We start from the raw sequence: 23804 nt of genomic DNA, 5'->3' as shown, positions 1-23804 counted from the left end.
CCTAGTTCAGTCCCATGCAGGCTCCATAGCTAAGGGTCTAAAAGGTCCCATGAGCTTGGTTCATCTGTCTCTGTAGATTTCCTGTCATGATCTTGACCCCCTCTTGTTCGTATAATCCTTCCTCCTCTTCAACTGGTCTCCCGGAGCTCAGCCCAGTGCTTGCCATGTATCTGCTTCCATCAGTAACTGGATGAAGACAGTTGGGGTATTCACCAATCTGATTACAGGGGAAGGTCAGTTCAGGCACTTTCTCTACTATTGCTAGAAGTCTTAGCCTGGGTCCTTATGGATTCCTGGGAAATTCCCTAACACCAGGTTTCCCCCTAATCCCATAATGGCTTTCTCAATCAAGATACCTCTTTCATTGCATTTCCACTTCCTCCCTCCCCCAACTCCATCATCCCGTTCCCTCGTGTTCTCATCCTCTATCCCTTCCCCTCTACCCCATTCCACCCCCAGTTTACCCAGGAGATCTCAACTCTTTACTCTTACAGAGTAATCAGTCCTCCCTGTTGCCTAGCCAAACTGGATAACTTAAAACAAAGAAGAATGAGATTTCACATGTCTAGAGATTTAAAACTCTGTTAGCAAAGTGTCTGCTGTCCGGCAAGGGCCTTCTTGCTTCTTCTTCTAATGACACAAACCAAGAGGAAGAAAGACTGAGAGAGCTTGGGGGCTGTAGAGATGGTTTGATGACTAAGAGCAATAACTGCTCTTCTAAAGGGTTCAATTCCCAGCACCACATGGTTACTTACAACCATCTGTAACTCTAGTCCCAGGAAATCCAACATCCTGTTCTGGTCACATAGGCACCAGGTATGCATGTAGGCAAAACATCCATACACATAAAATTAATTAATTTTATTGTTGTTTGGTTTTGGTTTTTTGGTTCTATTGTGCTTTTGGTTTTTTGGGGGGGGGGGGGTAGTATTTGTTTGTTTTGTTTTTGAGACTGGGTTTCTCTGTAGCTTTGGAGCCTGTCCTGGAACTCACTCTGTACACCAAACTGGCCTCGAAATCACAGAGATCTACCTGCCTCTGCCACTCAAGTGCAGGGATTAAAGACATGCACCATCACCGCCCAGCTGAATTAATTATTTAAGATAGAAACTCAGAGACTCCTCTTAAAAGGACACAGTACTCAAGACTTAAATATCCTCCATGAGGTTGGTTCTATTTCCCCACATTGAAATTCCAGGAATTAGGTTTTGGGGGGGAGATAGATTCAACGCACAGCAAAGATTCGGTTCAGAATCACAGTCGTAATGCTAGGTCTATAACTTGGTGGTAAAGCACTTCCCAGTATGCACAGTTCTTGGATTTGATATCCCTCTCCTCGCAAAACTGCGTAGTAGTATATGATTGTGTAAAACAGGTATGATCAGTTACATTTTTGGTTGGAAGAGGTAAGTATTGGCAGTGAAAGTATTAGAGAAGAATCCAAAGAGAAAGGGTCTGGCAAAATGGTTCAGACATGAAAGAACTGGCCATGTTAGGTCTGACAGCCTAAGTTTGAGCACCAGATCCTGTGGTGGAAGGATAAAACCAGCTCCCAAGAGTTGTCCTCTGGCCGGTCTCCACAGCACTGGAAGTGCATGTGCCTTCAGATATGTATATATTGTGCACACATACAATGATAATAAATAATTTTTGAAAGAAGGATCTAAAGAAAAACATCTCTAGGATGAAACTGGGGAAAAGTTACTACATCTGAAGCTAGGCTAACTAGAAATTATATTATTCAGGGAAACCAAATAATGATCATTTAAATTTCTGTCTCCTAAGTTTGACATCATTGCATCCTTATCCAGTGAATGGATGAAAATGGAGACTGGGGCTTATAGAGGCTCTGTTTGCTCATATCAAACATGTATTACAACAAACACTGTCAGGTTCAATCACCTAATAGTTCATGTTGTGAAGGAACCTGATGTCAAGCCTGATACCCTGAGCATGCCCACTCACCTAATACATGCCCACACATAGAAAGGTAAATGTAATTTTAAAATTTAGTATTTTTCCATATATTAGGACAAAGACAATGGGAAAACTTCTGTGGTTGTGGGGACATGGAACCAAGAAGAGCATGTGGAATGGGCTAAGAAAAACACTGCTAGAGCTTATCATCTTCAAGACGACGGCACCCAGACAGTCAGGTAAAGACTATTTGCCCTTAAAACCTAAAATATTGACAGATTAAATTTTTAAATATACAGAACAGGGCATGGTGCTGAATGCCTTTCATTGCAGCACTTGGGAATCAGAGGCAGGTGGATCTCTGTGAGTTTGAGGCCAGCCTGGTCTACAGTATGAGTTCCAAAACAGCCAGGGCTATACAGAGAAACCCTATTTCAAAACACACACACACACACACACACACACACACAGGTAACATTTTAGATCAGTGTTATTTTAGGGGACAGCCTTTAGAGTCCTTCCTTTGGAGAAAGAAATAACCCAGCATCAAGAACACAGTCATGAGCTGCACATGGTGGTATCCATCTTTATTTCCAGCCAGGGCTATGTAGAGAGACCTTGTCTTCTTCCCCCCACCAAAAAATAAAAATGAAACACCAACCCACAGACTTAGAGTCAGGCAACCAGGGTTCAAATGCTGGATGGCTCTTCAGTAGTAATACCTTGGGCAGATTATATAATCTGTAAACCTCACTTGTCTAATAGTATATCCCTATAAGGTTTTGAGGACATTTAAGTAAAATAACCTATCCTAATAATAACATTCAGTAAACTGCCTGCTGCCGTTAATAGTGATAATGGTATAAGACTGACGTGATAGGGTTGGAGAGATGGCTCAGGGGTTAAGAGCACTGGTTCTTCTACCAGAGTATGTAGATTCAATTCCCAGCACTCACATGGTGGCTCACAGCCATCTATAACTAGTCTCATGGGATCTGATGCCCTCTTCAGGTGTGCAGATGTACATGTAGACAAAACACCCAAATACATAAATAAGTATTAAAAACAAAGAAAAAAATTTAAGGGGGCTGGAAAGATGACTCAAAGGTTAAGAGCACTGGCAGCTCTTCCAGAGATCCTGAATTCAATTCCCAGCAACCACATGGCTCACAACCATTTATACTAGGATCTGATGCCCTCTTCTGGCATAAAGATATACATGCAGATAGAGCACTCATACATAAAATAAATATTTTTTTTAAATGTTAAAAGCAACTAAAGACTGGCAGCGATGTTAGTGACAGTGATTCCATTCTTTTGTTTTTGTTTGGTTTTGTTAAAGATGGGGGGGGGGGGGCGCTGTTTGCCTGCATACATGTGGTGTGCACCATATACGTGCCTGTTGCCCACAGAGGCAACAGAGGCCAGAAGAGGGTTTCAGATTCCTTGAAACTGGAGTCACAGGCAGTTGTAAGCTGCTACATGGATGCTTGAAATTAAACCTAGGCCCAGTTTTATTCTTCTGTATAGTGATGGAGATTGAACCCAGGGCTTCGTGATTAACCATCATCCATGGCAGGCAATCACTCTAATACTAAACTACCTCCCCACTTCCAACAATTATTTGATTCAATCAGAACTATGGCTCTTCTAAAGCATTTGTGTTTGTGAGTTTTTTACTTGGTAAATATACCTTGTTATTTCCCCTTGATACATAGTTTTGTGACATAGTGTTCACATATCCTTTATGCTATGTGGGTTTATTTATTATTACCAGAAGTTAACCTTACTTCCCAACAATAACTATGCTTCAGCTTTTCTTGTAGTCCCTTTTCCAGTAAACTTAAAAGATTAATTCTTGTTCATTCTCAAATGTTAACTTTTGCTTCTTCCTGGAACAATTAGTAATGATAAATTGCTTTTAAAATAATGCTGACTTTTCAGGCCGACCAGAATCAAAGTTAGGAAAATTAAAATAGAGATCTAAATATTCGGTGTACTAGAGAGATTATTTTAGGCTTATGTTTCCTGCAGAAAAAAAAATAGCTTTTAGCATCATGTGCTTAGTATTGAAGCCTAGAAGAGTATGACTAGAAAACATAATATTGCTCAATTTGGAAGTTACACTTTGGCAGAGGCTTGTTTTTTGTTCCACATACATAGTACTGTTTAATGGGATAGAAAACAGAAAGGAAGAATTGTTTCACTAAATAAACAATGAACTAGGTTGGAGAATTTGGGTAATTTTAAAACTGTAACTTTTATAACTTTGTTTTGTTTATTTCTTTGGTTGGTTGGTTGAGATAGATCTTGCTGTTAGCCTTACTGGCCTCAAGCTCATAGCAATCCTGCTCCATTACCCTTCCAAGGGCTGGCGTTAAAGATATTTGAGCCATATGTAATATGGACAGCATTAAGAAACTTAGTACAAAGTCTCTTTGATTTGTATTTTCCTTATAGAACTGACTTTGTGATGTAACCTTGTCACTTACCCATTACCGTTATTCTAATTAGTAAGACTGTAATAAAGCTTGTGTGTTTTCCAACTCAGGATGGTGTCACATTTTTATGGAAATGGGGATATTTGTGATATAACGGACAAACCCAGACAAGTGACTGTAAAACTAAAGTAAGTTGAATCCTTTTACCTACTTTTTATTGACAAAAGTTTTACATAAGATGTAATAACTAAATAAGTATTAAATTGTGTTACTTAAGTTAAATTATACTGAGTCCATTTAAATATTTTCATACCTTAATAACAAAAATGCTGTTTTTTGTGACACAGGCAATACCTTAAAGTGCTCTGTATTTTAGGTGTAAAGAATCAGATTCTCCTCATGCTGTTACTGTATATATGCTCGAGCCTCACTCCTGCCAGTATATTCTTGGGGTGAGTAAAATGAAAATAATCAAAAGTTCACTTAGGAGCTAAGTGGTAGAGCACTTATCAAGAGTGAAGGTGGTGGCGCACGCCTTTAATCCCAGCACTCGGGAGGCAGAGGCAGGCGGATCTCTGTGAGTTCGAGGCCGGGCTGGACCGACAGCCTCCAAAACAATACAGAGAAACCCTGTCTCGTAAAAACAAACAAAAAAAAAAAAAGCAAAAAAAAAAAAAGAGTGAAGGAGGTCCTGGATTTAATCCCAATACCACCAAATGAAAAGAAATAAATTGTTGACATATTTGAATTTTTTGTGTTAAATCTACAAAGGGCAGTCTTAAGATTTAATAAGCATGTTTTTCTTTTGAGGTATAATTTACATAAAATCACAAAGGCCTACTCAGTTGGTAGAGTGTGAGCCTAGCATGCATGAAGCCCTGGGTTCAATTCCTAGCACCTCATAAAATCAACCAGGCATGAAGGTATATACATCTGTAATCCCATTGCTTAAGAGGTGGAGACAGGAGGATAAGTTGTTCATATCATCTTCAAGTGCACAAGGAGGTCAAGGCCAGCCTAGCATATCTGAGATCTTGTAATAAAGCAGAGATCTTAAATGCTGAGTTTGATGATATTTAACCATTTAACCTTGTAAAATCACCTAAAGTAAGGTCTGTCACATCAGGAAATTCTGATACCCCATCACCAGAGGATACCTCTTTCTGATTTCTGATACTGTAGATGAGGTGTGCTTCATTTGGGATTCCACAAGAATGGAGTTCCCTGGTGTGCTTGGCTTTTCACACTCCGTGTATTGAATATATCAGTACTTCATTCTCTTTGTGTTGCCAGATTATATTATTTTGTGTAACTATACTGTGTGTGCTTAATCATTCTTCTGTAGATGGACATTTGATTTGTTTTTCTTTTTTTTTTTCTTTTTTTGGATGTAATGAAGTGTTTTACATGTCTTTCTGTGGTTATGTTTTCATTCATTATGGGTAAATACATGTGAGTGGAATTTCTAGGTCATTGGTAGAAATAAATTCTACCAGATGATTCACCAAAATGCTAGTGCAGTTTTAATCCACCAATGGTGTGTGAGAGTCCAGTTACTCCATCTCCTCACTAGCTTTATTTTCAGTCTTCTTTGTTAGTTATTTTAGTGGGTGTAGTGTGCATTCTCATAAAAATATTTTGTGTTATTATTGGCCTTGGTATACTTTTGTAAAGCCTTACAACAAACCAGACTTTAATAAAGAATAAGTTATTCTGATACTTCTTAAAATGGTTAAGAAGACTTTATTCAGTACTGTTTTTATCAGTACCAAGACTTGCAGGGAAGGTCATTTGATCAAAATACATTGTGTACATGTGTGAAATTCAAGATAAATAAGACTATTGCAGTAACAGAAACAAGCCAAGCTTAACTCTGAATGCTGAAGAGACAGCTGAGGATCAGTAGCCCACAGGTCAAATGAGAGAAGTTAGTAAGTAGAAAATCACAGAGACATCAAGGGTCTGGGCTTCTTACTGAAACAGCCAGAGTGATCAGATGTTCAGTGTGGAGGTTCTTTCTCTTGGTACAGATGGACTAGGTAGGCCAGAGACAGCCCAAGATGTAACTGGGCAGAGGCTCAAAGGATCCTGACTGCTGATGAAGGAGTACAATCTGTTGTCAGTCTCTTACCCACTTTTCCTGTTGTTACTTATCTTCTGACTGTTTGATTCTAGGAGTTCAAAAGTATTCTAGGGGCTGGAGAGGTGGGTTCAGAGATTAAGAGCACTAGCTGCTCTTTCAGAGATCCTGAGTGCAATTCCCAACAACCACATGATGTCTCACAACCATCTGTAATGAGATCTGGTGCCCACCTTCTGATGCTCAGGCATACATGCAGGCAGAACATAGTATATGTAATAAACAAATCTTTTTTAAAAGTATTATAGATACAACCTCTTTGTATTGTACACATCTTTTTCATACTCTGGCAGCTTCACCTTTTTAAATGTCTTCTTTTAAGCAAAACTATGTTATTCTACTATGTTCAGTTTTTTGTTCTTGTTTTTTAAATTTTATGGGTACTGCTTTTTTGTGTCCTGAGAAGTTTTTGCTACCTCAGAGTCATGGAAACACCCTCTTAGATTTTTTTCTAAAGACTCTGTAATACTAAGTTTGATTATGTTGTAAGTGTGCTTTTTTTCTGTTTTTTGTTTGTTTTGTTTTGTTTTGTGTTTTTTTGTTTTTCGAGACAGGGTTTCTCTGTATTATTTTGAAGGCCATCCTGAAACTCGCTCTGTAAACCAAGCTGGTCGAACTCATAGATATCCTCCTGCCTCTGCCTCCCAAGTGCTGGGATTAAAGGTGTGCACCACCAACACCTGGCTTCTGTTCTTTTCATATGAATTGTAGAAAAATTTTGGCCATTATCTCCTCAGAGATTTTTTTTCTGCCCTATTCCTTTTTTTCCTCTCTGAAATTCAGGTGGGAGGGTGTTTGTTTTTGAGACAAGGTTTCTGTGTGCTGCTCTGGTTGTCCTGGAACTTACTCTGTAGACCAGACTGTCCTTGAACTCACAGAGATCTGCCTGCCTCTGCCTCCCAAGTGCTGAAGTTAAAGGTGTGCACCACCACCAAACAGTCTGAAATTCTAATTAAGCATTAATTTGAAATTGTTCAAAAATCTCAGAAACTTCCTTTCATTCCCACTTCCACCTCCACCCTGCCCTGTACTTCACTCCTCACTTCTCTTACCATGTCTAGTTTGTTGCTGAGTTTATCTGTGATGCACTTTTCATCTCTTACTATTTCCATTGGATTCTTAGGATTTTTTTTTCCTCTACTTAAATTCTCTCTGGTCACATATTTACCTTTTTTCCTCGTATGTGTTTGGCTTTTGTTTTTCACAGTAATGACAGCTGACTCATCTTTAAGTTAGTGTTTACTTTGCCTTTTAAATAGAACTGCTTATTTTGCCATAATATTTTACTGTTCTAATTGTGTAAACTGTGTCTACAAACTCCTCACATATTCCTATCCATATTTACTTAGAGATAAAAAAATATTTTATCTACTTATTTCATAGTTTATATGAATGACTAAAATTAGTTTTTCAGTAATCTTTATTAATGCCAGGCATCATAGAACCTGTCTGTAACCCAACAGTCAGGATTGCCAAGTGTTCAAGGCTAGCATGACCCTACCACCACCACCCCCAAAAAAGAGCCTAATTTGTAGGTAAAATGTTGGGTGGTTTATCCAAACCAAGAACTCGTACAGTTAGCAAATATATTCATTGAGGAGAAGACACTTTCTAATGACATTGTTGTTATTCTTCAGGTTGAATCTCCAGTAATCTGTAAAATCCTAGATACAGCTGATGAAAATGGACTTCTTTCTCTCCCAAACTAAATTAAAATTGAAGGGAAGAAAGATGATTTAAGGTCCTCACTTCCTCCTGACCATTGGACCCTGTCTACAGTATCATATGAAAGGACTGGCAACCACGCTGTGAAATACATGTGTATATAAGAGGTCATTGATAAACTTGTAAGGCAGACATTTGTCTCACTTCATTTATTTTGGTGTTATATGAGTTGATTTCATTTTGACTTTGCTTGGATAGTGTGATTTCAAAATCTGATTCAAGAAGTTTAGAGTTCACCCCATTCAAATGTTATAATCTTGTACTTGTTGAAATACTTTTAAGTATTATACTTATTGTGTAAATTATAGCATATATAATGAGCTAAAGAAGTAAAGCTAATGAAGAGAAGTTGCTAGGAGAGTGTTTGAATGAGAGGTCATGTAAAATGTGTGCAATTCTAGTGTCTGAGATGTTCTCAACAAACTTTCTGAGGCAGCTGCTCTGGGCAAGCACTGAACTAGAAGTGGCGGCAGAGTAGAGCCTCACAGATGACCCAACACCACTGGTATCTCAAGAGACTGTTTTATGACAGGTTGTTCCTCTTCCTAAACTTTTATGATTCTTCTTATAAATTAGTTTATTACCAGCATATAGGTTGGTGTCTTCCCTAAATTACAATGGTTCATTCTAAAACTCACTGTGCTGGCTGTCTGTTGTACCTGCCTGCTGTATATTCTAAATCTTAGTTCTGGACAGTTTTGCATCATATTATTTATTGCAAAAAGAATAAAATGTTCATAAGCAGTCTTTTCATGTAAACAGTGACCAATTATTCAGTTCCTTTATTTTCTCCTTTATCCTTTTGCATATATTTTATACATAGGTGTAGGAACAAGGACAGAAAAGTAGTTACAAGGGGCTGGAGTGCAGGTAGCTCAGAGATAGAGCACACTAGCATGTTTGAGGCCCTGGTTCAACCTTCAGCACCTAAAATAAAGAGCTGGATATTGGGGTTTATGCCTTTGTTTCCAGCACTGAGTAAGCAGATACAGTGGGATCAAAAAGTTCAAGGCTAGCCTGGCCTATATGGCCAGTTCTGCACTAACCAGGGCTACAAAGTGAGACCCTAACTTAAAAAGTCAAAACAAAAAGAAAATGTAGCCAGAATACTCCTGAAAAACACTGTATTAAAATCTGGTAAAATCTGTATTAAGAAAGGGTTTGTGGCCAAGCCTAGTGGCATATACTTTGTAATACCATCACTTGGGCGGTAAATATTGGAAAACCAGAAGTTCAGGGTCGTCCTCTACTGCGTAGTGAGTTTGAAACCAACCAGGGCTACAAGAGACCTTGTCTCAGAAGTAAGTAAATAAATTCCATAATGGCTGGGGGAGTTTAGTGCTAAAGCATTTGCCTACTGTAAGACCCTAAGTCCATTCAGTCTAGAACAGTGGTTCTCATCCTTTGGTTTATGTTGCCTTTGAGATTGAATGAGTCATTCACAGGGATCACCTAAGACATCAGAAAACATAGATATTTATATTACAATTCATAAGAGTAGCAAAATTACAGTATGAAGTAGCCACAAAAATAGTTTTATGGTTTGGTGTCACGAGTCTTTTTCTGTCCCACCAGCCAGCTCCCAAATAACAACATGGAGACTTATTAATATTAATTATGAAAGCTCGGCCTATAGCATATGTGTGTTCCTAGCTAGCTCTTACAACTTAAATTAACCCATTTATATTAATCTACGTTCTGTCATGTGGCATTACCTCTTTTCCATCTTGCACCTCCTGTTTCCTCTCCATGTCTCCTGGTGTCTCTTTCACACCTAGATTCCTCCTCCCTTTCTTCTCCCAGAAATCCCACCTATACATCCTGTCTAGCTATTGGCTGTTCAGCTTTTTATTACAGTAATCATAGCAATACATTTTCACACCGTGTACAAATATCCAATAGTTGGGAATTACCACATCACAAACTGTATTAAATGGACACAGCATTAGGAAGGTTGAAAACCACAGCTCTAGAAGACAAACATTGTATGGCTGGGCTGAGGGCTGGAGATGCAGCTCATTTAGATACACTGCCTAGCATGCCCAAGATCCTGAATTCCATCTCTAACACAGCACAAAGAAAAAGGTAAATGGCTAGACATAGTAACATAGTGGCTTAACCCCAGCACTTAAAAGACTGACACAGAGGGGTGCCATTGAAAAGGCAGGGACTCTTGAGTTTAAACCTAGATCCACACCCTCTCTAGTTTATTATAAATTATATTGGGGGGGAAAAATTCAACTGTTCCTACATAGCATAAAATGCCCCCAGGTAACCAAAAATATATGGAAAATTCATTCTGTAGCAACCAAATTCAGCACCTTTAGGTGTCCTACTATTCATTTTAGTTCTTACACTTGGACTTAGCTTCATCAAACACCCTAAAAGAATTCAACCTCACAAGGATGCCCCCACATCAAATGCCAGTTGCAAATACTGGATTCTATTTTTTTTTTTATTTTTTTTTATACATTTATGTGTGGACCTATTTGCCTGTATGTATACCACATGTGTGCAATACCCATGGAAGCCAGAAAATGACACTGGGTCTCCTGGAACTGGAGTTACAGTTGTGAGCCAGCTGATGTGGGTGCTAGAGATAGAACTCAGGTCCTCTACAAGAACAGTAGGTGTTCTTAACCACTGAGTCATCTCTCCAGTCTCCGGATTCTAATACCTTCAATCAGCCAACTATACATCGTAGTTTCAAGACCTACTACTTGATCTCAAAAGTTTTCAGGAATGGCTCACAGAACTCTAGTAAATATTTGGTTTACCAGTTCTAAATGATACAATACTGATAGAGACAAATGAAAGAGATAAATAAGAGAAGGAAGTTCCAGCAGGGTTCAGCTTCCACACGCCTATACTGCCTCAGTCTACTGCTCTGGGCACCCTTGGAATCTTAAGAGTTCAAAGGTATATATGGTATAACCGTCTGTGAGGCCAGCCTCCAGCAGCACAGGGCTCAAATGGAATCCACACAGACAGGGAGTACTATGACTTATTTATCTGATGATGTTAAGGGAAAATGACACAAATTCTTGAGGATTTCCTTCAGACCTTTTCTTTATTCTTTTGCATTCTCTAGTCTTTATTTTCCTGGTGATTTCCTTCTCTCATTCTTGGTGTTTTCCTTCTAACTCTATCTTTATTCTTGATGATTTCTTTCTAACTCATTTTCCCTTACAGCTTATATACCAGAGGTAAGTCTTTCAGGCAATATAAAAATTACAATGAGGTTACACTCTGTTTTTCAAGTGAATGATTACAATGAATACAAGTAAAAAAAAAAAAAAAAAGCATGTTTTCCAAATCCCTTAGATGACTAAACATTTTACGTATTACAGGTGGAAAACAAGTTGTTCCGTGTACACTTACACCCAAGTAAATTGTTATAGATTAATAATGTGTAAGCAAGCAAAGTATTCTTTTACTGGCAGGCTGCATTTTTCAGTTACAAAGAAAGGACCAATCACTTGATTACTTATCTTGAAAGGTAATCTTATAAGGAATCTCAGCTTTTATATATGAAAAAGAATCAGGAGCCAGGCAGTGGTGGTGCATGCCTTTAATCCCAGCACTCGGGAGGCAGAGGCAGGTGGATCTTAGGGAGTTCTAGGCTAGGTTAGTCTACAAAGTGAGTGCCAGCCAGGACTGTAAACAGAGAACCTGTCTTGGAAAAAAAAAAAAAAAGAAAGAAAAGGGGAAGATTTGTTTGTTGTTTGTTTGTTTGGGGGTGTTGGCTTTCTCTGTAGCTTTGGAGTCTATTCAGGATCTTGCTTTGTACACCAGGCTGGCCTCAAACTCACAGAGATCCGCCTGTCTCTGCCTCCCAAGTGCTCAATTGTTTTTCTTAATCATTAACCTGAGCCACAGTCTATATGATTCTTCAATAGAAACTCATGTGTTCTAACTGTGTGGCATTTCCTCATTTTTTTTGATCATCAAAACTCTATTTAAACTAACCTTATTATCAATTAGACAGTACAGCTTAGGAAGAAACCATCTTCATAATAATGCACAGGTAAAAATGCCCAGGAGAACATGACATTTCCATGAGGTAAACACACTACATTACAGGCAGTGGGGATCTTACCACACCCATTCACACCATGCCAGAAAGCAAAGAAAGATGGCAACAGCAAACATGTAAAGGCACAGGGGAAGCAAAAGACATTCTGTGGTCTCAGGGCCTGCATTTCCCAGCTTCACCCATCAGGAATTTTCATACTGGTGGGCTGACACCTGAACTTCAATTTGACCCTCTAGCATGGCCACCAGCAAAATGGAACTCGATACTTCCACCCATAACATACACATGCTCTTTTCCAGAGGTCACTGGATGGGACTGAAGTTCCAGCCATGCAATCATTTGGTCCTTCTGGTGAGTGACCATGTTTGGAGACTATCTAGGGGTTGTGCTTTTTCACCATAGGTGCTGAAACCAAGCTATATTCTTAAGCTACTCAACATTACATAAAACTGATTTTTGAGACTGTGCCTTGCCCTGAGAGACTCCATTTTATAAGCAGCATCTGGCTCTAATTTGGGTAGAAACAAGGATAAGGATGACTCGGTCAGTACCTTGGAGACATGTAAATAAGAGTCCATCTGTCGCCACCCACAAGGCACAACTGATAACGTTTCTAAAGTAAAAACAATACCACCCTATAAGTTTGCCAAAGTAAACAGATGAGTACATAAGCATGTTAAAACTGTATCAAGAAATTCAGCAAGAACTTACTAAACATAGGGTTTCTAGTGCTGTGAAAAGACACCATGACCACAGCAACTCTTACAAAGGAGAACATTTAATTGGGGCTGGCTTACAGTTTCAGAAGTCTAGTCCATTATCATCATGATGGATCATGGCAGTGTGCAGGCAGACAAGGTGCTGAAGAAGGTGCTGAGAGTTCTACATCTTGATCCTCAGGAAATAGGAGTCTGTAGTAGATGTAACTTAAGCATATATGAGACCTCAAAGTCCACCCCCACAGTAACACACTTCCTCCAACAAAGCCACACCTACTCAAACCACCCCACTCCCACTTCCTGTCTGCCCTAAGATTATAGCCACGTCGTAATACAAAAATGCATTCAGTTCAACCTCAAAAGTTCCCATAGTCTGGAACAGTCTCAAACTTATGTAAAAGTCTAAAAGTTCAGTCTCTTCTGAGACTTGTGCAGTCTCTTAACTGTATTCCCCTGTAAAATTAGAAACGCAGATCACATACTTCGCCGGGCGATGGTGGCGCACGCCTTTAATCCCAGCACTCGGGAGGCAGAGGCAGGCGGATCTCTGTGAGTTCGAGGCCGGGCTGGACCGACAGCCTCCAAAACAATACAGAGAAACCCTGTCTCGTAAAAACAAACAAAAAAAAAAAAAGCCAAAAAAAAAAAAAGAGTGAAGGAGGTCCTGGATTTAATCCCAATACCACCAAATGAAAAGAAATAAATTGTTGACATATTTGAATTTTTTGTGTTAAATCTACAAAGGGCAGTCTTAAGATTTAATAAGCATGTTTTTCTTTTGAGGTATAATTTACATAAAATCACAAAGGCCTACTCAGTTGGTAGAGTGTGAGCCTAGCATGCATGAAGCCCTGGGTTCAATTCCTAGCACCTCATAAAATCAACCAGGCATGAAGGTATATACATCTGTAATCCCATTGCTTAAGAGGTGGAGACAGGAGGATAAGTTGTTCATATCATCTTCAAGTGCACAAGGAGGTCAAGGCCAGCCTAGCATATCTGAGATCTTGTAATAAAGCAGAGATCTTAAATGCTGAGTTTGATGATATTTAACCATTTAACCTTGTAAAATCACCTAAAGTAAGGTCTGTCACATCAGGAAATTCTGATACCCCATCACCAGAGGATACCTCTTTCTGATTTCTGATACTGTAGATGAGGTGTGCTTCATTTGGGATTCCACAAGAATGGAGTTCCCTGGTGTGCTTGGCTTTTCACACTCCGTGTATTGAATATATCAGTACTTCATTCTCTTTGTGTTGCCAGATTATATTATTTTGTGTAACTATACTGTGTGTGCTTAATCATTCTTCTGTAGATGGACATTTGATTTGTTTTTCTTTTTTTTTTTCTTTTTTTGGATGTAATGAAGTGTTTTACATGTCTTTCTGTGGTTATGTTTTCATTCATTATGGGTAAATACATGTGAGTGGAATTTCTAGGTCATTGGTAGAAATAAATTCTACCAGATGATTCACCAAAATGCTAGTGCAGTTTTAATCCACCAATGGTGTGTGAGAGTCCAGTTACTCCATCTCCTCACTAGCTTTATTTTCAGTCTTCTTTGTTAGTTATTTTAGTGGGTGTAGTGTGCATTCTCATAAAAATATTTTGTGTTATTATTGGCCTTGGTATACTTTTGTAAAGCCTTACAACAAACCAGACTTTAATAAAGAATAAGTTATTCTGATACTTCTTAAAATGGTTAAGAAGACTTTATTCAGTACTGTTTTTATCAGTACCAAGACTTGCAGGGAAGGTCATTTGATCAAAATACATTGTGTACATGTGTGAAATTCAAGATAAATAAGACTATTGCAGTAACAGAAACAAGCCAAGCTTAACTCTGAATGCTGAAGAGACAGCTGAGGATCAGTAGCCCACAGGTCAAATGAGAGAAGTTAGTAAGTAGAAAATCACAGAGACATCAAGGGTCTGGGCTTCTTACTGAAACAGCCAGAGTGATCAGATGTTCAGTGTGGAGGTTCTTTCTCTTGGTACAGATGGACTAGGTAGGCCAGAGACAGCCCAAGATGTAACTGGGCAGAGGCTCAAAGGATCCTGACTGCTGATGAAGGAGTACAATCTGTTGTCAGTCTCTTACCCACTTTTCCTGTTGTTACTTATCTTCTGACTGTTTGATTCTAGGAGTTCAAAAGTATTCTAGGGGCTGGAGAGGTGGGTTCAGAGATTAAGAGCACTAGCTGCTCTTTCAGAGATCCTGAGTGCAATTCCCAACAACCACATGATGTCTCACAACCATCTGTAATGAGATCTGGTGCCCACCTTCTGATGCTCAGGCATACATGCAGGCAGAACATAGTATATGTAATAAACAAATCTTTTTTAAAAGTATTATAGATACAACCTCTTTGTATTGTACACATCTTTTTCATACTCTGGCAGCTTCACCTTTTTAAATGTCTTCTTTTAAGCAAAACTATGTTATTCTACTATGTTCAGTTTTTTGTTCTTGTTTTTTAAATTTTATGGGTACTGCTTTTTTGTGTCCTGAGAAGTTTTTGCTACCTCAGAGTCATGGAAACACCCTCTTAGATTTTTTTCTAAAGACTCTGTAATACTAAGTTTGATTATGTTGTAAGTGTGCTTTTTTTCTGTTTTTTGTTTGTTTTGTTTTGTTTTGTGTTTTTTTGTTTTTCGAGACAGGGTTTCTCTGTATTATTTTGAAGGCCATCCTGAAACTCGCTCTGTAAACCAAGCTGGTCGAACTCATAGATATCCTCCTGCCTCTGCCTCCCAAGTGCTGGGATTAAAGGTGTGCACCACCAACACCTGGCTTCTGTTCTTTTCATATGAATTGTAGAAAAATTTTGGCCATTATCTCCTCAGAGATTTTTTTCTGCCCTATTCCTTTTTTCCTCTCTGAAATTCAGGTGGGAGGGTGTTTGTTTTTGAGACAAGGTTTCTGTGTGCTGCTCTGGTTGTCCTGGAACTTACTCTGTAGACCAGACTGTCCTTGAACTCACAGAGATCTGCCTGCCTCTGCCTCCCAAGTGCTGAAGTTAAAGGTGTGCACCACCACCAAACAGTCTGAAATTCTAATTAAGCATTAATTTGAAATTGTTCAAAAATCTCAGAAACTTCCTTTCATTCCCACTTCCACCTCCACCCTGCCCTGTACTTCACTCCTCACTTCTCTTACCATGTCTAGTTTGTTGCTGAGTTTATCTGTGATGCACTTTTCATCTCTTACTATTTCCATTGGATTCTTAGGATTTTTTTTTCCTCTACTTAAATTCTCTCTGGTCACATATTTACCTTTTTTCCTCGTATGTGTTTGGCTTTTGTTTTTCACAGTAATGACAGCTGACTCATCTTTAAGTTAGTGTTTACTTTGCCTTTTAAATAGAACTGCTTATTTTGCCATAATATTTTACTGTTCTAATTGTGTAAACTGTGTCTACAAACTCCTCACATATTCCTATCCATATTTACTTAGAGATAAAAAAATATTTTATCTACTTATTTCATAGTTTATATGAATGACTAAAATTAGTTTTTCAGTAATCTTTATTAATGCCAGGCATCATAGAACCTGTCTGTAACCCAACAGTCAGGATTGCCAAGTGTTCAAGGCTAGCATGACCCTACCACCACCACCCCCAAAAAAGAGCCTAATTTGTAGGTAAAATGTTGGGTGGTTTATCCAAACCAAGAACTCGTACAGTTAGCAAATATATTCATTGAGGAGAAGACACTTTCTAATGACATTGTTGTTATTCTTCAGGTTGAATCTCCAGTAATCTGTAAAATCCTAGATACAGCTGATGAAAATGGACTTCTTTCTCTCCCAAACTAAATTAAAATTGAAGGGAAGAAAGATGATTTAAGGTCCTCACTTCCTCCTGACCATTGGACCCTGTCTACAGTATCATATGAAAGGACTGGCAACCACGCTGTGAAATACATGTGTATATAAGAGGTCATTGATAAACTTGTAAGGCAGACATTTGTCTCACTTCATTTATTTTGGTGTTATATGAGTTGATTTCATTTTGACTTTGCTTGGATAGTGTGATTTCAAAATCTGATTCAAGAAGTTTAGAGTTCACCCCATTCAAATGTTATAATCTTGTACTTGTTGAAATACTTTTAAGTATTATACTTATTGTGTAAATTATAGCATATATAATGAGCTAAAGAAGTAAAGCTAATGAAGAGAAGTTGCTAGGAGAGTGTTTGAATGAGAGGTCATGTAAAATGTGTGCAATTCTAGTGTCTGAGATGTTCTCAACAAACTTTCTGAGGCAGCTGCTCTGGGCAAGCACTGAACTAGAAGTGGCGGCAGAGTAGAGCCTCACAGATGACCCAACACCACTGGTATCTCAAGAGACTGTTTTATGACAGGTTGTTCCTCTTCCTAAACTTTTATGATTCTTCTTATAAATTAGTTTATTACCAGCATATAGGTTGGTGTCTTCCCTAAATTACAATGGTTCATTCTAAAACTCACTGTGCTGGCTGGCTGTTGTACCTGCCTGCTGTATATTCTAAATCTTAGTTCTGGACAGTTTTGCATCATATTATTTATTGCAAAAAGAATAAAATGTTCATAAGCAGTCTTTTCATGTAAACAGTGACCAATTATTCAGTTCCTTTATTTTCTCCTTTATCCTTTTGCATATATTTTATACATAGGTGTAGGAACAAGGACAGAAAAGTAGTTACAAGGGGCTGGAGTGCAGGTAGCTCAGAGATAGAGCACACTAGCATGTTTGAGGCCCTGGTTCAACCTTCAGCACCTAAAATAAAGAGCTGGATATTGGGGTTTATGCCTTTGTTTCCAGCACTGAGTAAGCAGATACAGTGGGATCAAAAAGTTCAAGGCTAGCCTGGCCTATATGGCCAGTTCTGCACTAACCAGGGCTACAAAGTGAGACCCTAACTTAAAAAGTCAAAACAAAAAGAAAATGTAGCCAGAATACTCCTGAAAAACACTGTATTAAAATCTGGTAAAATCTGTATTAAGAAAGGGTTTGTGGCCAAGCCTAGTGGCATATACTTTGTAATACCATCACTTGGGCGGTAAATATTGGAAAACCAGAAGTTCAGGGTCGTCCTCTACTGCGTAGTGAGTTTGAAACCAACCAGGGCTACAAGAGACCTTGTCTCAGAAGTAAGTAAATAAATTCCATAATGGCTGGGGGAGTTTAGTGCTAAAGTATTTGCCTACTGTAAGACCCTAAGTCCATTCAGTCTAGAACAGTGGTTCTCATCCTTTGGTTTATGTTGCCTTTGAGATTGAATGAGTCATTCACAGGGATCACCTAAGACATCAGAAAACATAGATATTTATATTACAATTCATAAGAGTAGCAAAATTACAGTATGAAGTAGCCACAAAAATAGTTTTATGGTTTGGTGTCACGAGTCTTTTTCTGTCCCACCAGCCAGCTCCCAAATAACAACATGGAGACTTATTAATATTAATTATGAAAGCTCGGCCTATAGCATATGTGTGTTCCTAGCTAGCTCTTACAACTTAAATTAACCCATTTATATTAATCTACGTTCTGTCATGTGGCATTACCTCTTTTCCATCTTGCACCTCCTGTTTCCTCTCCATGTCTCCTGGTGTCTCTTTCACACCTAGATTCCTCCTCCCTTTCTTCTCCCAGAAATCCCACCTATACATCCTGTCTAGCTATTGGCTGTTCAGCTTTTTATTACAGTAATCATAGCAATACATTTTCACACCGTGTACAAATATCCAATAGTTGGGAATTACCACATCACAAACTGTATTAAATGGACACAGCATTAGGAAGGTTGAAAACCACAGCTCTAGAAGACAAACATTGTATGGCTGGGCTGAGGGCTGGAGATGCAGCTCATTTAGATACACTGCCTAGCATGCCCAAGATCCTGAATTCCATCTCTAACACAGCACAAAGAAAAAGGTAAATGGCTAGACATAGTAACATAGTGGCTTAACCCCAGCACTTAAAAGACTGACACAGAGGGGTGCCATTGAAAAGGCAGGGACTCTTGAGTTTAAACCTAGATCCACACCCTCTCTAGTTTATTATAAATTATATTGGGGGGAAAAATTCAACTGTTCCTACATAGCATAAAATGCCCCCAGGTAACCAAAAATATATGGAAAATTCATTCTGTAGCAACCAAATTCAGCACCTTTAGGTGTCCTACTATTCATTTTAGTTCTTACACTTGGACTTAGCTTCATCAAACACCCTAAAAGAATTCAACCTCACAAGGATGCCCCCACATCAAATGCCAGTTGCAAATACTGGATTCTATTTTTTTTTATTTTTTTATACATTTATGTGTGGACCTATTTGCCTGTATGTATACCACATGTGTGCAATACCCATGGAAGCCAGAAAATGACACTGGGTCTCCTGGAACTGGAGTTACAGTTGTGAGCCAGCTGATGTGGGTGCTAGAGATAGAACTCAGGTCCTCTACAAGAACAGTAGGTGTTCTTAACCACTGAGTCATCTCTCCAGTCTCCGGATTCTAATACCTTCAATCAGCCAACTATACATCGTAGTTTCAAGACCTACTACTTGATCTCAAAAGTTTTCAGGAATGGCTCACAGAACTCTAGTAAATATTTGGTTTACCAGTTCTAAATGATACAATACTGATAGAGACAAATGAAAGAGATAAATAAGAGAAGGAAGTTCCAGCAGGGTTCAGCTTCCACACGCCTATACTGCCTCAGTCTACTGCTCTGGGCACCCTTGGAATCTTAAGAGTTCAAAGGTATATATGGTATAACCGTCTGTGAGGCCAGCCTCCAGCAGCACAGGGCTCAAATGGAATCCACACAGACAGGGAGTACTATGACTTATTTATCTGATGATGTTAAGGGAAAATGACACAAATTCTTGAGGATTTCCTTCAGACCTTTTCTTTATTCTTTTGCATTCTCTAGTCTTTATTTTCCTGGTGATTTCCTTCTCTCATTCTTGGTGTTTTCCTTCTAACTCTATCTTTATTCTTGATGATTTCTTTCTAACTCATTTTCCCTTACAGCTTATATACCAGAGGTAAGTCTTTCAGGCAATATAAAAATTACAATGAGGTTACACTCTGTTTTTCAAGTGAATGATTACAATGAATACAAGTAAAAAAAAAAAAAAAAAAAGCATGTTTTCCAAATCCCTTAGATGACTAAACATTTTACGTATTACAGGTGGAAAACAAGTTGTTCCGTGTACACTTACACCCAAGTAAATTGTTATAGATTAATAATGTGTAAGCAAGCAAAGTATTCTTTTACTGGCAGGCTGCATTTTTCAGTTACAAAGAAAGGACCAATCACTTGATTACTTATCTTGAAAGGTAATCTTATAAGGAATCTCAGCTTTTATATATGAAAAAGAATCAGGAGCCAGGCAGTGGTGGTGCATGCCTTTAATCCCAGCACTCGGGAGGCAGAGGCAGGTGGATCTTAGGGAGTTCTAGGCTAGGTTAGTCTACAAAGTGAGTGCCAGCCAGGACTGTAAACAGAGAACCTGTCTTGGAAAAAAAAAAAAAAAGAAAGAAAAGGGGAAGATTTGTTTGTTGTTTGTTTGTTTGGGGGTGTTGGCTTTCTCTGTAGCTTTGGAGTCTATTCAGGATCTTGCTTTGTACACCAGGCTGGCCTCAAACTCACAGAGATCCGCCTGTCTCTGCCTCCCAAGTGCTCAATTGTTTTTCTTAATCATTAACCTGAGCCACAGTCTATATGATTCTTCAATAGAAACTCATGTGTTCTAACTGTGTGGCATTTCCTCATTTTTTTTGATCATCAAAACTCTATTTAAACTAACCTTATTATCAATTAGACAGTACAGCTTAGGAAGAAACCATCTTCATAATAATGCACAGGTAAAAATGCCCAGGAGAACATGACATTTCCATGAGGTAAACACACTACATTACAGGCAGTGGGGATCTTACCACACCCATTCACACCATGCCAGAAAGCAAAGAAAGATGGCAACAGCAAACATGTAAAGGCACAGGGGAAGCAAAAGACATTCTGTGGTCTCAGGGCCTGCATTTCCCAGCTTCACCCATCAGGAATTTTCATACTGGTGGGCTGACACCTGAACTTCAATTTGACCCTCTAGCATGGCCACCAGCAAAATGGAACTCGATACTTCCACCCATAACATACACATGCTCTTTTCCAGAGGTCACTGGATGGGACTGAAGTTCCAGCCATGCAATCATTTGGTCCTTCTGGTGAGTGACCATGTTTGGAGACTATCTAGGGGTTGTGCTTTTTCACCATAGGTGCTGAAACCAAGCTATATTCTTAAGCTACTCAACATTACATAAAACTGATTTTTGAGACTGTGCCTTGCCCTGAGAGACTCCATTTTATAAGCAGCATCTGGCTCTAATTTGGGTAGAAACAAGGATAAGGATGACTCGGTCAGTACCTTGGAGACATGTAAATAAGAGTCCATCTGTCGCCACCCACAAGGCACAACTGATAACGTTTCTAAAGTAAAAACAATACCACCCTATAAGTTTGCCAAAGTAAACAGATGAGTACATAAGCATGTTAAAACTGTATCAAGAAATTCAGCAAGAACTTACTAAACATAGGGTTTCTAGTGCTGTGAAAAGACACCATGACCACAGCAACTCTTACAAAGGAGAACATTTAATTGGGGCTGGCTTACAGTTTCAGAAGTCTAGTCCATTATCATCATGATGGATCATGGCAGTGTGCAGGCAGACAAGGTGCTGAAGAAGGTGCTGAGAGTTCTACATCTTGATCCTCAGGAAATAGGAGTCTGTAGTAGATGTAACTTAAGCATATATGAGACCTCAAAGTCCACCCCCACAGTAACACACTTCCTCCAACAAAGCCACACCTACTCAAACCACCCCACTCCCACTTCCTGTCTGCCCTAAGATTATAGCCACGTCGTAATACAAAAATGCATTCAGTTCAACCTCAAAAGTTCCCATAGTCTGGAACAGTCTCAAACTTATGTAAAAGTCTAAAAGTTCAGTCTCTTCTGAGACTTGTGCAGTCTCTTAACTGTATTCCCCTGTAAAATTAGAAACGCAGATCACATACTTCGCCGGGCGATGGTGGCGCACGCCTTTAATCCCAGCACTCGGGAGGCAGAGGCAGGCGGATCTCTGTGAGTTCGAGGCCAGGCTGGACCGACAGCCTCGAAAACAATACAGAGAAACCCTGTCTCGAAAAACCAAAAAGAAAAAAGAAAAGCAGATCACATACTTCCAACATAATGGCACAGGATATGCATTATTGGTCCAAAAGGTAGGGAAGGAAGCATAGTGAAGAAATACTGGAACAAAGCAAGACCAAACACCAGCTGGACAAACTCCAAACTCTGCAGCACCATGTCTGATGTCAAAATGGTCTTTAGATCTCCAATTCCTTTTAGCTTTGTTGACTGCAACACGTTTCTTTCTCTTAGGCTGATTTCACTCCCTGCCTTCCTCAGCAGGCATCCCATCTCCAACGTCCTGGAGTCTCCAAAGCAACTCAGTCTTCACCTTCGCAGCTTCACACTATGGCCTTCCCTGACATGCCTGGCCTCAGAGACTTTCCTTAGTCATGCAGGAACCTCTTTCTTTCATCCTTTCAGAATCTCATGGCCAAAGTCATCACGTTCTACTGCTTGCAGGGACTGGAGTGGCCCTTTGTTCAATTACATCTTCATCAGCTTTCTGGTTTTAATGGTTTCCTTTATTGCCTAAGTTTGACTGCCCTGAAACTGGATCTGTAGATCAGGCTAGCCTCAAACAGAGAGATCTGCCTGCCTCTGCCTCTCAGTACTGGGGTTAAAGGCATGCACCGCCACACCCAGCTCTAAGCATTACTTTAATTCCTTTCCACAAAAGAGAAGATTAGTTGGAGGGGGCTTGCCCTGAGGTCACTACTCCCTTTATTCTATTTCTTAATCCATTTATCTCCTGAGCACAGGTGTAGTTCATGCCAATTGCTCTCTGTTGCTTCACTGGCAGTAGGTCTTAAATTGTGTATGCTTTTACATTTCCTTCTCCTAGAGTATACTTGGTATTTGCTGTCATTGTGTATACTTTTGTATCAAGCCTAAATCATCTCTTTAGACTAAAAGGGGAATTGTGATACATTCACACACACACACACATACACCTTCACCCTCACAGGTAAAGACATGAGGGGTTAAAAGGAATAGGATTGGGGTTTTCAAGGAGAGCATCTGGGTGGCAGGGTCTGCATCGTTGGAGTGGGAGTCCATGACAGCCATTTGTTTCCTGTGTAAGTTTTAATAAACTCTACTTCATCTTACTGGCATCCTGATTTCTGTGCCTATACACAGGACTTAGCTCCATTCTACTTCTGGTGTTTGTTTCTTTCCTTCTCTAATTTTACATTTTGTAATTTACCCTGCTCAGCTTGCTCCTTTTTTTTTTTTTTTTTTTTTTTTTTTGGATTTTCGAGACAGGGTTTCTCTGTATTGTTTTGGAGGCTGTCCTGGAATCGGCTGTGTAGACCAGGCTGGCCTCGAACTCACAGAGATCCACCTGCCTCTGCCTCCCGAGTACTGGGATTAAAGGCGTGCACCACCAACACCTGGCTTCAGCTTGCTCCTTTTAGTTATAAGTCTTCATTAGAGTTACCACTAATAACACACATGACAGAGTCTATGCTAGGCTGTTTTGAGATTTCCTCTGCCAATGAAATTAATCCAAATCTTTTCACTTTAGCCTCAGGCACTCTTTGGACAAGAGCAAAAATAGCCACATTCTTCGACAAAATATCACATGAATGATCCCTAGGCGACATACTAAAATTCTCCTGTGAAACCTCTTAATCCAGG

General features: G+C 39.3%; 1 protein-coding gene across 3 annotated transcripts in view; it reads left to right on the top strand.

Moving 5' to 3' along the window:
• Erlec1 (endoplasmic reticulum lectin 1) overlaps positions 1-23272 on the top strand; it is a 38928-nt gene extending 15656 nt beyond the window's left edge. The window contains exons 11-15 of one of the 3 annotated variants that reach the window (XM_040733215.1): positions 2032-2156; positions 4469-4546; positions 4735-4810; positions 12559-12610; positions 16727-17573. In XM_040733215.1, coding sequence (XP_040589149.1) covers positions 2032-2156; positions 4469-4546; positions 4735-4810; positions 12559-12610; positions 16727-16731 — 336 coding nt within the window. In that variant the 3' untranslated portion in view covers positions 16732-17573. Of the gene's footprint in view, positions 1-2031; positions 2157-4468; positions 4547-4734; positions 4811-8135; positions 8983-12558; positions 12611-16726; positions 17574-22415 lie in introns of those variants that run through there. The other 2 variants (XM_040733213.1, XM_040733214.1) reach the window with 2 other exon arrangements.
• The last annotated feature ends 532 nt before the right edge of the window (positions 23273-23804 follow it).

The sequence above is a fragment of the Mesocricetus auratus genome, unplaced genomic scaffold (assembly GCF_017639785.1).
Source record: "Mesocricetus auratus isolate SY011 unplaced genomic scaffold, BCM_Maur_2.0 Super-Scaffold_100029, whole genome shotgun sequence".
NCBI classification, from domain to species: domain Eukaryota; kingdom Metazoa; phylum Chordata; class Mammalia; order Rodentia; family Cricetidae; genus Mesocricetus; species Mesocricetus auratus.
Note: the sequence above shows the minus strand (reverse complement) of the source record. Positions and strands in the feature narration are given on the sequence as shown.